We start from the raw sequence: 16579 nt of genomic DNA, 5'->3' as shown, positions 1-16579 counted from the left end.
TATGGAGGTAGAATTACAGTATATTGGGAAAAAAAACGTGATTAAAAGTTGTCTGTTTTGCCATTGAAACCTATGGGGATGGGTGGTGTTACACTGCTTTCTGCAACCGAACAGCAGGGGGCGTCTGACCTGTGGTGGCTTCACTTTTGAGGGACGATGCTCTGTCCAGCTATACACAGTCTATGGTATCAGCAGTATAAGACCTGAATTCAGACAGACATTGTGTTGTCTATGATGCTCTGCCCTCTCACTCACCTGGATGCCATGAAAGGAGTCATGTCCAGTTCCAGGGGGAAGGAGACGTAGGTGGTGATCTTCCTGCGCAGTTTAGCTGAATGCTCAAACCGCTAAACACAGAGAGAGACATGATTACACACACTGTTTCAGAAACAGACACAGACACACACACACACACTCCGGCACACACACTTACTTTGAGGTGGAAACAAGCCACGATGGGAAGCCTCTTCATGGTCAGCTGTTTGGTGGACTCTTGGTAACTATGACAACCGCTGCATTTTATCTTAGCGCTGCTTCCTAAGTGTTCAGGTCGGGTAAACCTGCAGCAGAGGAACAGAAGGCATTACTGCAGTGTCTGTATGTGTGTGTGTGTGTGTGTGTATATTGTGTGTATGCACGCGTGTGTGTGCGCGTGTTTACCTGCGTAAGCAGTCCGTTAGTGTGGTTGCTCCAGTGGGGTGACTCTCTCCGTTCACGTTGCCGTCAGAACCAGGGCTGAGTGGCCAGAACGGAGTGGAGGATCCAGGCAGGTCCAGACTGATGTCCCAGAACGGGTCTATCGTCGTGGAAACACCGCTACAACAGGAAAACCACAACAAATCAACAACAAATAATCAAACAAACAAACGGTTTATACCGTTATAGAGTTTATCATAAACAACAAACAACAACTCACTAACCCCACCTCACTGCCTCCACTCACTAACCTCACCTTACTACCAATACCTCCACCCAAATGACCCTTACTAACTCTACCTCACTAAGCCCACTTTGCTACATCCACCCCACTGCATTAAACCACTAGCCCACCTTACTACCTCCACCCACTAAGTTCACCTTATACCTTCAGCCCACTACCTCCACCCCATTGGATGATTTCGTAAAAATCCTTGTCAGGAATTGGTGACACAGCAGGTCTCACTGATAGGGATACACTAGTGAAAGAGTTTATGAAGCCTTCTGAACAGCAGGTGGCAGCAGTGATTAGACCATATACTGAACAACTGAAATCAGTCTGACTGAATATTACATTACATTACATTTGTCAGATGCTTTTGTCCAATGCGACTTACAATAATGATGTACATACTGTACCTTATACTGTATCTGTACCTCACACTAAAAGAGAATCCTGAACCTTTACTGATCAGAGCTAAAGTTTTACAGCTGAGGCTGAGGTTAACCCATTCATATGAGGCTTTCCATACCCATTTTCCGAAAACCCATTTATTAACGCTTTCTCCCTCTTTTATTCTTTTTTAAATAAAATAATAGGAATTTATAATTCTTCATTCATGAAGACACCTTAAATAACAATACAACAGTATAGAAAATGACAGATCTTTCTCAAAAGTGACACAGACACACAGACAACAATACACAGTGCTGTCTTACTGGCAGACTTGACAGGTGACGTCAGACTGGAGGCCGCCAGTGAAGATTTGGTCAATGATGCAGTTGCAGTGATTGGGATTGTTGGCCTTCTTCCCATTATCGTCTCCTTGGTGGACAGAGAGAGAGAGAGAGAGAAAGAGAGACAAACACAAAGAGTTTATTTAAAGACCAAAGCTAAAGTGTTACACTGTAGTTGTCATTGTGTCCAATGTGGCTGCTTTTTGCTAGGTGACTGGTTGATGGAATTAACTGCTAGATGGATGATATGTGGTTGTTACTAAGGAGTTACTATACTGGAGTTACTATGCATTCCTTAAGCTTGCTAGATTATTCCAAGTGGCTGCTATGGTATCCCAATTTGGTTGCGAGAATGTTGCTAAATGGTTGCTAAGTGTTGCTAGCAACTTGTTAAAACTTTGGACTCCAAATAGACCTGATCTGATGGGGAAGAGAACCACAATGTCACTCCAACACCCAGAAAAGTAGAGCGTGCACAGAGACATGGTCGCCACACCACCACTGTGCTGAAGTCTCTCGGGGCTTGCTCTCTCTCTCTCTCATTTACTCGCACTCTCTCTCAATCTCCAGCTCATTCGCGCTTCCTCTTTCTCTCACGCGCTCTGCCTGTCCCTTTTATTCACTCCGCCCATCTCTCACTCGCTCCGCCCATCTCTCACTCGCTCCGCCCATCTCTCACTCGCTCAGTCCCTCTCTCACTCGCTCAGTCCCTCTCTCACTCGCTCAGTCTCTCTCTCACTCGCCCCGCCCATCTCTCACACGCTCCGCCCATCTCTCACTGGCTCAGTCCATCTCTCACTGGCTCAGTCCATCTCTCACACGCTCCGCCCATCTCTCACACGCTCCGCCCATCTCTCACACGCTCCGCCCATCTCTCACACGCTCCGCCCATCTCTCACACGCTCCGCCCATCTCTCACTCGCTCCGCCCATCTCTCACTCGCTCCGCCTATCATTCACTCGCTCCGCCTATCATTCACTCGCTCCGCCTATCATTCACTCGCTCCGCCTATCATTCACTCGCTCCGCCGATCTCTCACTCACTCAGTTCATCTCTCACTCGCTCCGCCAATCTCTCACTTGCTCCGCCCATCATTCACTCGCTCCGCCGATCTCTCACTCACTCAGTCCACCTCTCATTCACACAACCCCCCCCGAGCCTCTTGTACCCTGAGATATTATAATACAGTAAAAAAGGCTCTAGGCTGCCAGACCTACAGCACACTACTCTATTATTACTGTCACCTCCCAATATACAGGGAATTGGCATTATGCATAACTATAACTCATTTTTAAGTCATTGACACCACTAATATAAATATAATTAAATTTTGCTGATATTTCTTTGAAAGAACTCTTAAAAACTGAACTACATCCAGTAATATGCTTTGGTGACATTCAGTATTTATGATGACAGTGAGAATGAGATCACTCATGCAGGCTGTTAAAAAAATACATTTTGTAAAAAAAAATATTGTATTTTTTGTATTGTGTATGTTTACAATTTAAAAAAAGATATTGTTTGGGTGTAGGTACAGGTATTAAAAATGTTAAGACAATACCAAAATCCTATGCAAGTCTTATTTTTTCTCTCTGTGCGCTTACTACTCTAGCATTAAAGCAGCTAATCTACATACAACAAAACCCCTCAGCTCTGTATGAGCATCTTGCTGTGGGGGCATTGCTACCTTTGCAGTGGCGGTGCAGGACATCTAGAGCGGCGATGAGGAACTCGTGAGCGTCCTGCTGCTCATAACCGGCCAGGTGGCGAGCATGTGTCCAAACCAGGTGCAGCAGCCGGAAGGGAATGTGGGGGGAGCGGTGGCCCGAGTAGAACTGAGAGAGAGAAAGAGAATATATGCATAATCACCCACATATCTGTACAAAAATGTCAACCTGGTCAGTGTTATATTATTTTGGATTTTCTACCAGTTTAATAATTTCTATGAAAATTAATTATTTTCATTCCCCTAAAAGGATAAAAGCACAACAAGCTATATCACATCTACCACATCAAACTGCAAGTAGAACACCTCCACTGAAGCTCAACACGCTTGGAGGAGAACACAAACTGCTATTTCTAGTTCGTCAATAAACGAACACCAATGCTGAATAATATCTCCCATGCTAGATGATGGAGGGGGAGAGGGAGGACCATCCTACCCATTCAGAGAGAGAAATGACAGTTATGCCCTCTTGGTACTTAACTGATAACTGTGGCATCACTGGAAATCTAACTCACTATAGCCTCCAGATAACAATGCTAACACACTTAGACACTTGCTCCACTCTGCAGACCAGTGCCATTTACTTACAAGTGTTTCTACTTCTTTTCACACCTTTTGTTTATTAATCATTTATTGTATTTTGTTTATTTAAACTCACCTCCTGAAAGAGCTGAGACATCTCACATACCAGGCAGGAGTTGGCCTGCATCTCGCACTTGTGCCTGTCGGACAGGAAGAAGTCCCTCAGCAGCGGAGTGTGGGTCAGAGCCTGAACAATACAGTTCATGAAGCAGGTGTTGCCCAGGTTTATCAAACCCCTCAGACCTGAGAAATTAAGACATAAAGACACGAGAGAGAGAGAGAGAGAGAGAGAGAGAGAGAGAGAGAGAGAGAGATAATTAAACCAACTGGCTCTTCACCACACACTCCGTTAATGAGGTAATCAAACTGAACTGGGTTCAGCTGAAACAGAAAAATTTGGCAGTTTTCCACAGAATCCACAGAAGGCTTCTGTGTATACACACCCATAAATCAGATAACAACCAGTAAGCAACACCCTTGCAACCACCTGGAATATTATAGCCACTGCTAACAACACCCTAGCAGCCACCTGGGGATTGCACAGAAAGTTTTGTCTGGTCCAGTACGGCTAAAAAAATTGGTATCATGGCTTTGTAACTGTTGGAAGCTGAATAGGTGGGGCTAAATGCCCAGTCCTGTAAATCTGTACAGGCCACGCCCACTGAATACAGAAAACTGCTGATACATTTTGTCTATGTGCCAAAACACGATAAATAATATACATTGTGAAAACATCTTTAATTATCTTGATATAATATTTTTTTTCCCATATCACCCAGCTCTTTTAGCATGTGATTATATACACCAAGGTCGGTGCTAAACTGTTCATCGTGAATATCGGAATTACTGGATATTGCATCAACCAACACTGAGAAACATATACATTTTGACAATAGAGTAAAGGTGGCCTTCAATGCACTCCAGTCATGTCCAGTCATGACTGTTATGTGTGAAAAGGAGCTACACCTGGACAGTTAAGCACTAACTAGTGCACTAAGAAACAAGTGGCCTGTGGGGTTTGGGACGAGAGCACTTGAGGCAGAGTGAAGGCCAGACTCTCGCTGAGAGGCTAAACGGTGTTCTCTGGCCTCTTTCCAGCCCTACAGCTCTCAGACATCTGCTCCGACTCAGCCTTCCAGTTAAAGGAGCGAGTAGGAGGAGGAGGTGGTGGGGGTGGTGGGGAAGGAAAACAAGGGGTCCTGCTGTGCCTGCTGTGAGCACCTGCTCTGCTAAGACGGAGACAGAAAAAGAAAATCAGAAAGAAAAATTAATAAGAACCACACTACATTGCAGTTTACAAGGAGGGGGAACATCTCAGCCTAGATCTGTATAACCAGAAGACACATCAGAGAACAACCAGCTGTGGAAACAGATTAAAAGCATAAAAAAACTTTTGTCTGTCAGCAGAATTTAAACTAATTTTTAAACAAAAGAATAATCAAATCCAACATCAAACAGCAGGATCAGTCTGTCGGCTAAACGGTCAGGGCTATTTTGCTGTAGACTGAATGGAAACAGCCAAAAAACTTTAGGCCTTATGGAAGCGGATAAAACGCTGTAGGCAGTATGGGTGGGGTTAATTTGCTGAAGGGTAAATAGTTGTAGCTAAACTGCTACAGGCTAAATAGGAGGGGCTACACTGTAGCAGGCTGATTGAGCAGTGTTAAACTACTTTAATCTCTATGTCCAGGGATAAACCATGGTAGGTTGAATAGGGGGGGCTAAAGTGCTGTAGATCAAATAGGAGGGGCAAAATTGCTTTAGGCCTAATGGGTGGGGCTAAACTGCTTTAAGCTTTTTGAGTGGGGCTAAACTGCTGTAGGTTAAATAGGAGGGGCTAAACTGTTGTGTGCTGAATAGAAGGGGCCAAACTTTTTTAAGCTCTATGGGCGGGGCTAAACTGCTGTAGGTTGAATGAGCAGAGCTAAACTGCTTTAAATGCTTTTATAGGTGGGGCTAAACTGCTTTAAGCTTTTTGAGTGGGGCTAAACTGCTGTAGGTTAAATAGGAGGGGCTAAACTGTTGTGTGCTGAATGGAAGGGGCCAAACTGCTTTAAGCTCTATGGGCGGAGCTAAACTGCTGTAGGTTGAATAAGAGGGGCTAAACTGCTTTAAGATTTATAGGTGGGGCTAATCTGCCAAAGGATGAATAGTTTGGCTAAACTGCTTTAAAATCTATGGGTGGGGCTAACCTGTTGAAGGTTGAAAAGGAGGGGCTAAACTGCTGTAGGCTGAATGAGCAGAGCTAAACTGCTTTAAATGCTTTTATAGGTGGGGCTAAACTGCTGTAGGCTGAATGGGTGGGGCTAAACTGCTTTTATAGGTGGGGCTTAAGTGTTGTAGGCTAAATGGGTGGGGCTAAACTGCTGTAGGCTAAATGAGCAGAGCTAAACTGCTTTAACTGCTTTTATAGGTGGGGCTTAAGTGTTGTAGGCTAAATGGGTAGGAGTCTAAACTGCTGTAGGCTGAATGGGTGGGGCTAAACTGCTGTAGGCCAAATAGGTGGGGCTAAACTGTTATAGATTGAACGGGTGGGGCTAACATGTTGTGGGCTGAATGGGTGGGGCAAAACCGTGTTAAGCTTTATAGGTGGGGCTAAATTGCTGTAGGCTGAATAGCTAGGGCAAAACTATTGGAGGTTAAATGGGTGGAGCTAAACTGCTGTAGATATAACGTACAAGGCTTATCTCCTGCAGGCTGAAAGCCTGTAGTATAGGTGAGGCTGAACTGCTATACAGGTGCTGGTCAACGAATTAGAATAATTTGAAATAGTGCAATCATGAAATTCTTTGAATGCATTTTTTGTGCAGAAAGCAAATCAGGTGTTCACCGCACCTGTCCTACTCGTTAGACTAATCACAGAACTCGTTACCTGGAAAAAAATTTGCTCAGCTGAGCTTTCCAAAAGGCCCATTTAGGCCATTTAACTGTGACACTGTTGTTTTATTGAATTAGAATAATGGAGAAACCGTTTCATTGAATTAGAATAATTTTTATTATAATTACAATCATCACTTTCTCAGTATTTTGTGGCTGCCCCCTTGGCTTGTATGACTGCCTGAAGTCTCCGCGGCATCGATTTGACCAGCTTGTCGCAAGTTTCCGCACTCACAGCTTCCCAGGCAGTGGCGATGTTCTGCTTCAGATGGTCCAGCGTAGTAGGCTTTCTGTCGCGAATTTTCCGCTTGACGATGGCCCAAAGGTTTTCAATGACATTGAGGTCAGGCGAGTTGGCCGGCCATGCCAAAACTTCAAGCAGTTTTTTTAGTGAACCAATCTTTGTTCGACTTTGCCGCATGAGCCGGTGCAAGATCCTGTTGAAATATGAAGTCTTCTTCGCCGAACTGTTCCTCAACAGTCGGAATCAGGAACGTTTCCAGAACATCTTGATATAAGGCAGCATTGACAGTCTTCTTGAGGAAGCAGAGTTTCCCTACGCCTCGAGCGGACATGCATCCTCAGACCATAACGCTCTGGGGAAACTTGACGGATCTTTTCACGCACTCGTGGTTGTAGGTTTCGCCACCACGACGCCAGACACGAGGACCTTGGTCACCGAAGGAGATGCAGAAGCGTGATTCGTCACTGAAGACCGCTTTCTGCCAGTCTTCAGCAGTCCACTCGCCGTGTTCTTTGGCCCACTTCAGCCGTTTCTCCATTTGTTTCTTGTTCAGCATCGGTTTTACTGCTGGAACGCGAGATTTGAAGCCGAGTTCGCGCAGACGACGGTAAGTGGTTGATCTGGAGACGTCAGCGCCGGTCTGCTTGTTCCACAAGTCGGTGAGCTCGGAAGTGGACTTGAACCGGTTGCTGACTGCGATCTTTCTCAGCTGCTTGTTGTCGCGAGCAGAAGTTTTTCGGACGCCGGAACAGTTGGTGCGCTTGCTGCAGTTTTTCTTGAGAGCTTTGCAGACGGAAGACTGGCTGATGCCGAGCTGCTCAGCAATTTTAGTTTGGGTCAAGCCTTGTTGGCGAAGGGCTTGAATTTGAGCCACTATTCCGGTTGAGAGGTCGCGCTGCTTACCCATGATTGATTTTACAACTTAGAAATTCTACTCAATCCTGACTTTATACTGCACAGTGAACACTCTTCACAGAAAACAAAAATTCGAGCATTTATTCTAATTCAATGAAACGGTTTCTCCATTATTCTAATTCAATAAAACAACAGTGTCACAGTTAAATGGCCTAAATGGGCCTTTTGGAAAGCTCAGCTGAGCAAATTTTTTTCCAGGTAACGAGTTCTGTGATTAGTCTAACGAGTAGGACAGGTGCGATGAACACCTGATTTGCTTTCTGCACAAAAAATGCATTCAAAGAATTTCATGATTGCACTATTTCAAATTATTCTAATTCGTTGACCAGCACCTGTAGGTTGAATGGTCAGATCTATGGTGCTGTATGCTGAAAGGGCGGGGCTAATCAGCTTTCGAGGAGAGTTAGATTGATTCAGCTCCTCCTCCTCCACTGTTTCACAGTCCGTTCCAGTCCTGCAGTCCCTCAGCAGTCTGTTTCACATTCACCCTGACACCCACAGCTCCCCATAACTGCAGAGCTCAGCCTCTCTCATTCACACAGCAGCTACCTGCACCAGAGAGCTGCTCCACTGCAGAACATCTGCACCACTGTTTAAACACAGACAGCATTCACATCACCATGATCCAAACACCTGCTTCACCACTGTGCTTTAAGAGACGTATGGGAGAGAGAGAGAGAGAGAGAGAGAGAGAGAGAGAGAGAGAGAGAGAGAAAGAGAGAGAGCTGCATGCAGTTCTTTTTCTCTTTTTCACTCTCTCCCTCTTTCTTTTTCTCACTCTCTCTCTCTTTCTCTGGTGAGGTCTGATGGTCAAGGAAGGACAGCAGTGTTTTCTCTATGATCTGCAATCTCCTCACATTCACCCCGAGTGCAAACTCATCTATAACAGATTAAAATGCACAGCTCACACTCTCCCACTGACTGTACTGAGAGAGGAGAGAGAGAGAGGTACACAGCCTGTATGAATTCATAACTTATATTCTCATTACATTATTTGTCCAAATATACAGCTCTGGGGAAAAAAATAAGAGACCACTTAAAATGATGAGTTTCTTTGATTTTACCAAATTAAAAACCTCTGGAATGTAATCAAGAGGAAGATGGATGATCACAAACCATCAAACCAAACTGAACTGATTAAACTAGCAGTGTGTAAGACTGGTGGAGGAGAACATGCCAAGATGCATGAAAACTGTCATTAAAAACCAGAAATATTGATTTCTGAACTTTTTTTTGTTATCTCAGCCATTTCTTATTTTCTGCCAATAGATGCTCTAAAAAACTAATTTTATTTGTAATTTGGGAGAAATGTTGTCTGTGGTTTATAGAATAAAACAACAATGTTAACTTTACTTAAACATATACCTATAAATAGCAAACTCTCAAACTATTTTTTTTTTCAGAGCTGTATATAAACACCCCTTTTCATTGATGCAATCAGCTTCTTTAAAGGATCAATCAGTAATCATTTTGAGCAAGTGTGTGAAATAGATACAGGAGCTTAATCTCCAAACACTGGATAGAGTTTTCTGCCTCACCTATTGCTTCCCAGATACCACACTGTGACTCTTACTCTGAAACGTACATATTCACCGATCAGCTACAGTGTCCAAAATGTCTGTCTCTATTACGCTAGTGGTGGTGATAAATTACGTAGCTATGGTTAGCAACCTTACTGAAGCTCAGTGATTATCTGTTCAGCAGAAAAATAAGTCAGCTCGCCTGTTACTGAATGGGTGGGGCTGAACTGCTGTAGGCTAAATGCCCAATTCTAAACTGTTACAGGTTATTCACCTTACTTTGCGCAGTTAACCATAAATTTATTACAATATACAATTACAATTAATTATATTTGTGTAGTAATTTATAATTACTCAAACTACCTAGTGCAGATAATCATAAATAATTGCATTATTTTGTGCTGTTAAATTCCAAATAAATCATATAACTTGGTGTTGAGAATCGCTGTCTTAAATAGCTGTGGTTAATTAAAAATCTTTTTACTTAGTGAAATTCATGAAGCTTATCACATTACTTTGTAAAAATAAGCATGATCACCCACATTACTTTTTGAAGTGTATTGCAAATAATTGTGTTTCTTTGTGCATTTTATAACAAGTGAACACATTAGTATGTGCAGACTGAATAATTGTAATTTAATCTTAAATTAAATAAAATTAAATTATTTCTCTATTACTTCATCACAGTATTTTACTACTGGGCACAGTAGCTAGGCTTCATCCTGTGCTATTACTCATAGAATGATGGGTCAAACAAGTAAATTATAATAACAACGCTACAAACATTAGTGATATTCTAGAAAGCACTGCATTATCCAGGTTCTAACCTATGGTGCAGTTTGCGGTTATTTTCCGTCGTTTCGGGTTGTGTCGAAGCAGCTCCAGTTCTCGCTTGGTGGGTTCCCACGTAGAATATTTCTCTCCAATACCTGAAATTCAACATAAAAGTAAAGTTAGTTGTACACCTACACACTGCTGGACAGCTTTACAAACCTAAAACTTTAATAATATGGAGTCTTACATAAATCATTTATAAATATTACACTGAACCTATATAATTATATATACACACAATGTGGAATATCATTGTTTATGTTAACAAACTGACAGAAACATGCTCGCCCTGTGCTTCCTTACAAATATGCAATACTAATTTAATAACTATTAAAACTAATTTAAAGAAAATTATATAAAATGATCCAATTGATTATGTAATAACTGTGTAATATATGATAAATAAGACAAACCAATGCGAACTAAGAACTGCTACACAATGAAAAAACATTAAGTATAATATGTCCATTGACTCCAAACAGTCAGGCATTCCCCAGTCAAGTCCGTACCAGCTGCAGTGTTCCTGTTTAAGCTCTGCCAGAGACTGTAAAAAAAGATGGACGCCGTGTCTCCGTTCCCATTCATTCAATGAAAATGAAGCCAAAGTCTTCCGCCATGTTGGTGATCCTGAAACCCGAGTCTGCGCAGTAGAGGCCAGAGGAGGGAGAAAGACTGTGTAGAGACAGCCTACTCATTTGAATAACCCCGCCCCTAAGGGCTGCCTCGCGGTCACAGACTGCAGAGCGGGCCGGAGCGGAGCTGACGGTCTGTTATTGGTCCCGCCCATAACCAGCCCCTTTTACAATAACCACACCTTTTTTGAATAGAGCTGAATAACGTTTTAAAAACCGAATTCTGTGGGGATATAAAAAATTGACAATATAAGCAGAGGTTACACTAGCTGCTGCATTTAAATAAAGGAGGTAGAATTACAGTATATTAGAAAAAACGTGATTGAGAGTTGTCTGTTTTGCCATTGAAACCTATGGGGATGGGTGGAGTTACACAGCTTTCTGCAGCCGAACAGCAGGGGGCGCCCGACCTGTGGTGGCTTCACTTTTGAGAGACGATGCTCTGTCCAGCTATATACAGTCTATGAGCTCTGCAGCCATGCCACATTATACAACCCAAAGACCTGCATTAGGGATTTCCAAAAGTCATTACCTTGCAATTTCCACGCTTTCCTTTGTTCTTCTTTGGCAATCTGTTCCATGTCTTTATCGTATATGTAGTCTTGGCACACGAAGCAGTAAATTCCACCGTACAAAAGGTCTATAGCTGAGAGAGAGAAAGAGAAAAGAAGAGAGAGAGAGAGAGAGAGAGAGAGAGAGAGAGAGAGAGAAAAAATGACAGAGAGAGAGATAGGGAAGGAGAACCATGTTAAAAAAATAAGCTTGGTCTATATTCTCAGTTTTTGTACATAGTGGACTAAATTTGTACGATGTAAAGAATGAAGGCCAAGAGAACACGAGGGTTCATTAGATCACATGTAGACTCGTCACAGTAACAGTTTTAGAGTGGACAGTAGATCATCCCAGAAATAACTGAGATAAACACAAGTTATTGTCATTTTTAGACAATAATTACATGCCACAAAATATTGACAATATAATAGTTTAACATAGCAATTACACATTTTTAAACTCACAATTAACCTTTAATTAATCTTTTTGAAGCATTGCTCCTTGTGTGACTGGCTAAAATGTTAATATATATATATATATATATATATATATATATATATATATATATATATATATATATATATATATATATATATATATATATATATATAACTCAGTACCATAGCTGACCAATAGAAAACCAACAAAAACCCAGAGACCCTAACAAGCTGTATGTGCAGAGCAGAGTCTGATTGCAGATAAAGTCATGCCTTTCAACACAGAGCCAATCAGATTGCTTGTAACACTGTCAGAGGGGAAGGGAACTATAGACAGGGAAGTTTAAACAACTGATAACATGTCTGTAGAAGTGAACACAAATGTAAAAAGTTATAAAAATATGTAATATGTATTTAAAAAAAAAAGAAAAAAAAAAAAAAAACACCAGAGAGCTTTGTGACGGTTATGGGACTCGTCTGGTAACCTGAATGCAATTGCCTATAATATTTGCACTGGACTTCCATTCTCCTACTGCAAAACCTAACTATTATTTTCATGAGCTCATGTCTGATCAGAGCAGGTAGTTTTCTGATGAATTTACTGTGGAAAGAGATGTTATAAGCGATTAGACCAGGGGTCAGCAATTAAGTTTAATTAAGATATTAATTTAAGATATTAAGTCATTACGTGGCGGGCCACAAAAATAAAATTCTGTTTTGGAAAATATAGTGTAATGCTACAGACTAGTAGCTCTCCAGCCCAAAGGGTTGTTGAACACAATTGCAGAACAATTGAATTCAAAGCAGGTAAACTCAAGAAGAAAGGAAAAAAATAATAAATAAACACACCACTCCTCATGTGGTATCAAACATGTGTTGCCAGGGTCGCAATCAAATACACTACCGCTGCCCTGACTAGTGAATTGGTACACAGCCGGGAAAAACCGCCCTTATAGGGAGATAAGTTGCACAAGAACGAGGGGAAAAACGAGAACAGGTTGAAACTAAAGTCACACCAAGCGCTAAAGAGAGAGAGACAGGGGAGGATTATAAACAAAAGCTCTCCACAGGAGCATTTTATTTATTTATTTTTTTTTCCATTATCGTTCATTATAGTTAAAACAACCTCACAGGCCAGATGTTTCATGCTTTCAGGCCATATCTGGCCTGTGGGCCGCCTACAAACCACTAATGGAAATTGCATCTTTACATTTTTGTTTTGGTTATTATTAAGCCAAAAGCTACAATGTAAATTCAGCTTCCATTTTTGGTCTCTTCTCATTTGGTCACTGTGCTGCATATGAAGGTCTGGACTCTCTGAAGGTCAGGTGTGATGGTTGGTTACTGGTATTCGGGTTGATGTTCTGTCAGTTGTTTACAGGGAGGGTTAATGGGAGGAGAAAGCCTGTGTAATGTAAAGTGTAGCTCTTCTAATCGGATCCCTACACCATGTTCCAGCAGTGAAGATACATGTGCTTTTGTTCCCATAGCAACATGCTGAAAGTCCGTTTCCCCACACACGCGCCGAACACCTGCAGGTGAGGGGAAGTGGACCAGCGTCTGCTCATGCCAACCTGATAACACAGGTGCCTGGTGCCTTTAGAGGAGATGACTTCTCCAAATAAATGCTAGTGTGGCTAACAGTGAAGCATCTGCTTATTGTATTCTTCAGCTTTGTGTTTCACAAGCTTTTTATCATAAGGAGATCTATTTTACGTTGCGATGCTCATTGCAGTATATTACATAACAGTATATTACTTTGCCTTGCGTTTGCATCTTTTAAATAGCAAAGATGCTTACAAAAATATCTACGCCGGTGGGCGTGGTGGTCTGGAAGAATAGTGCGTTTATGTAAATTTCTTGCGTATTGCTATCTTGGCAAAAAAAAAACAGGTGCGCTACTGACTGATCGGAACCATGTTCCCTATAATAAATTGATTGAAACTTTTATAAAAGATTCTTACACATGCCAGGAATTGTTTTATTTTATTTATTAAATACATTTCTCTGTAATAATAAAATAGACCAGCCCTTAAAATGCTTAAAAATAATTATTATCCAAATTGAGATATTTTACCATTTTTTGATCAAAGATTTACTTAGCAAAGTCCAAATAAAATAAAATAGTTTAAAATAATAAAAAAAAGATCTATCTTTTCATTAATACAATCTAACATTTGGACTTTTATTATGAAGCCCAAAAAGGTGGATTAAACATAATGGCTAACAGCTAAATGGCAACGTTTTCTGTATTTTTGAGCTGAATTCATGTATGGGGTTTGAGAAACAGATAAAAGATCAAACTGGGGTTTGACATTTAATATATGATATGTAGATTATGGCTATAGTTCACTCCGGTCTCTAGTTATTAAACTCTTATCATCATCACAATTCAGCTACGACTCAATGCTATCAAACAGCCAAACACAGCAGTATGGACTACAGTGTGTTCGTGCAGATGCTTACTGTTTACTGAGATTAATTAATCGCTGATTTTTTTATAGCAGAATAATGCTTGATATGATATGTGTATGTTGTCTGTACACATTTGGTCTTATGAAGGTTATGAAAAGGTCAAAACACTGGCATGCCCTATTTAGTTCACCTCCATCACATTACAGTGACAGTCCCAATTATTAATTTTAGGTGAAAATAGTATATATATATATATATATAGGCATCAAACCATATCTTTTTAAGGTAGGAATACAGTATTCAGCAGAACTGTGGGATTAAGTGTTCACATACACATCAGAAAGCATCCTGCAGGCTCTGTGCACATGCCCAGGAATGAAATCATGCTCAGGCAGCGGGGCGTTAACAAGCAGCCTGACTGGGAGAACTTAACAAGGAGCTGCGTCTGCTGAAACCCAGCGGGAGCGGCGAGCGGCAGCATTAAACACGCCCTGACACCTGCCACCTGCCCAGTGACCTAACGCTCGCTCGTATTACACCTTTAAATGGTGAGGAGAGGCTTTGGTGTGTGTTTTGGGGGGGGGGGGGGGGGGGGGCTCTCACCACACACTCACACACATGACTAGAATAACCCAACAGCATTGCAGGCCTTTAGGTAACCATGGAAACCGGAGCAGAAGAAAGCGAAAAAGAACACCAAGATCAAGCCTGACAACTGTGAATGAGCCAACCCAACACCACCACCACCACACACACCACACCACACATACGAAGAGCCTTGCTTCGTTCTACATGACAGGGGGTCTTTAAAAAAAAAAAAAAGGTCCTAAGGTCCTTCTTTAAACCTACATCAGAAATCAGAACCATCACCAGAAGATAAATAAATAATCAATATATAAACAAATAAGCAGCAGACAAGTGATTAGATGCGAGGTGTGCAATACTGAAGCGGATACGTAATTATATATTTATTGATCGGAAAGATACACTATACTGTGTAAAGTATGCGCTCTCCTGCATTGCATTTAGAGATGTAAGGCTTGGATGGAGCTGCTCGCCCCTGGAAACACATTCCATGAAGCTCTTTACGATTTGCTATTCTTGAGCTACGGCAGATTGCAAAAGTATTCATAATCCTTAAACTTTTTCACATTTTGTCAGCTTACAACTACAATGTATTTAATTAGTTTTTATTTTATTGAGATTTTAAGTGATAGACCAACCCGAAGTAGCAGATAATAGAGAAAGTGACCGAAAAAGATGCACGGTTTTCAAAGTTTTAATCAAATAAAAATTTGAAAAGTGTGACAGGCAAAAGGTATTCAGCCCCTAAATACAATCAAGTGCAATCAATTGCCTACAGAAGTCTTAATTAGTACTTTAGTTTTAGCATAAATACAATTGTTCTGCGAAGGCCTCAGTGGTTTGTTGAACAAACAGCATCATTAAAGACCAAGCAACTCACCAGACAGATCAGAAATAAAGTTTAAAGCAAGGTTAGGTTATAAAAACATATCATATTAAATTTTGTTCGATACCATATAATTCCGATATCAATATGAAAAGGGCTTTGAGTGCCGCCATCACTAAGATCTGATGATCAGCGGTACGAGAGCGCACAATTGGCAATGCTCTCTGGATGGGAACAGAAGATTGTGCTCTCCCCCCATAATCACTCCTAGTGTGAAGTCTGTCAGCACAGGATTCCGTTAGCTAACTTATCAGAGCAATTAAAGAGAACAGTGGCTTTAAAAAGCATTACTCCAAAAGGGCATGAACAGCTCATCCAGGAGGATTCACAAAAGAATTTAGAAACACATCTGAAAAACTGCAGGTCTCATTTGCCTCAGTTATTTTTTTTTTGGTGCTGTGGCTTGATATTTTTTTCTAGTTTGCTTGATCTTGTGTTTGTTAATGTAAATAAAAAAAGTATGATAAAAGTATTATTAACAAAAGCAAAAAGGAAAAGAAATCTATAGGTGAGAAATACAGTGTTTTTACAGCACTGTATATTAATACTGAATTATTGCCGAGCCCTACTTCAAGCACGTGGCTTCATATTAGAGTTTACCTACCACAAGCTCCACCAGCTCCTAACACATCTTCCCAATACCCCCAAGCTGCGAGGAACAATTTGAGAACAATTGCACTATGGGATTCCTCAAAAAAAAAAAAAAGAAGAGAATTAGGGC

The 16579-nt window shown here is 41.3% G+C and overlaps 1 protein-coding gene across 2 annotated transcripts in view; it reads right to left on the bottom strand.

Moving 5' to 3' along the window:
- Positions 1–16579, bottom strand: part of usp22 (ubiquitin specific peptidase 22) — a 43941-nt gene that overhangs the window by 5250 nt on the left and 22112 nt on the right. The window contains exons 3-10 of one of the 2 annotated variants that reach the window (XM_022669327.2): positions 11516–11629; positions 10345–10446; positions 4038–4204; positions 3341–3488; positions 1636–1738; positions 661–816; positions 434–560; positions 256–347 (exon numbers count right to left, since the gene is read on the bottom strand). In XM_022669327.2, coding sequence (XP_022525048.1) covers positions 256–347; positions 434–560; positions 661–816; positions 1636–1738; positions 3341–3488; positions 4038–4204; positions 10345–10446; positions 11516–11629 — 1009 coding nt within the window. Of the gene's footprint in view, positions 1–255; positions 348–433; positions 561–660; positions 817–1635; positions 1742–3340; positions 3489–4037; positions 4205–10344; positions 10447–11515; positions 11630–16579 lie in introns of both variants that reach the window. The other variant, XM_022669326.2, reaches the window with a different exon arrangement.

The sequence above is a fragment of the Astyanax mexicanus genome, chromosome 15, assembly GCF_023375975.1.
Source record: "Astyanax mexicanus isolate ESR-SI-001 chromosome 15, AstMex3_surface, whole genome shotgun sequence".
In the NCBI taxonomy this organism is placed as follows: Eukaryota; Metazoa; Chordata; class Actinopteri; order Characiformes; family Acestrorhamphidae; genus Astyanax; species Astyanax mexicanus.
This window is presented reverse-complemented; position numbering and strand designations above follow the sequence as displayed.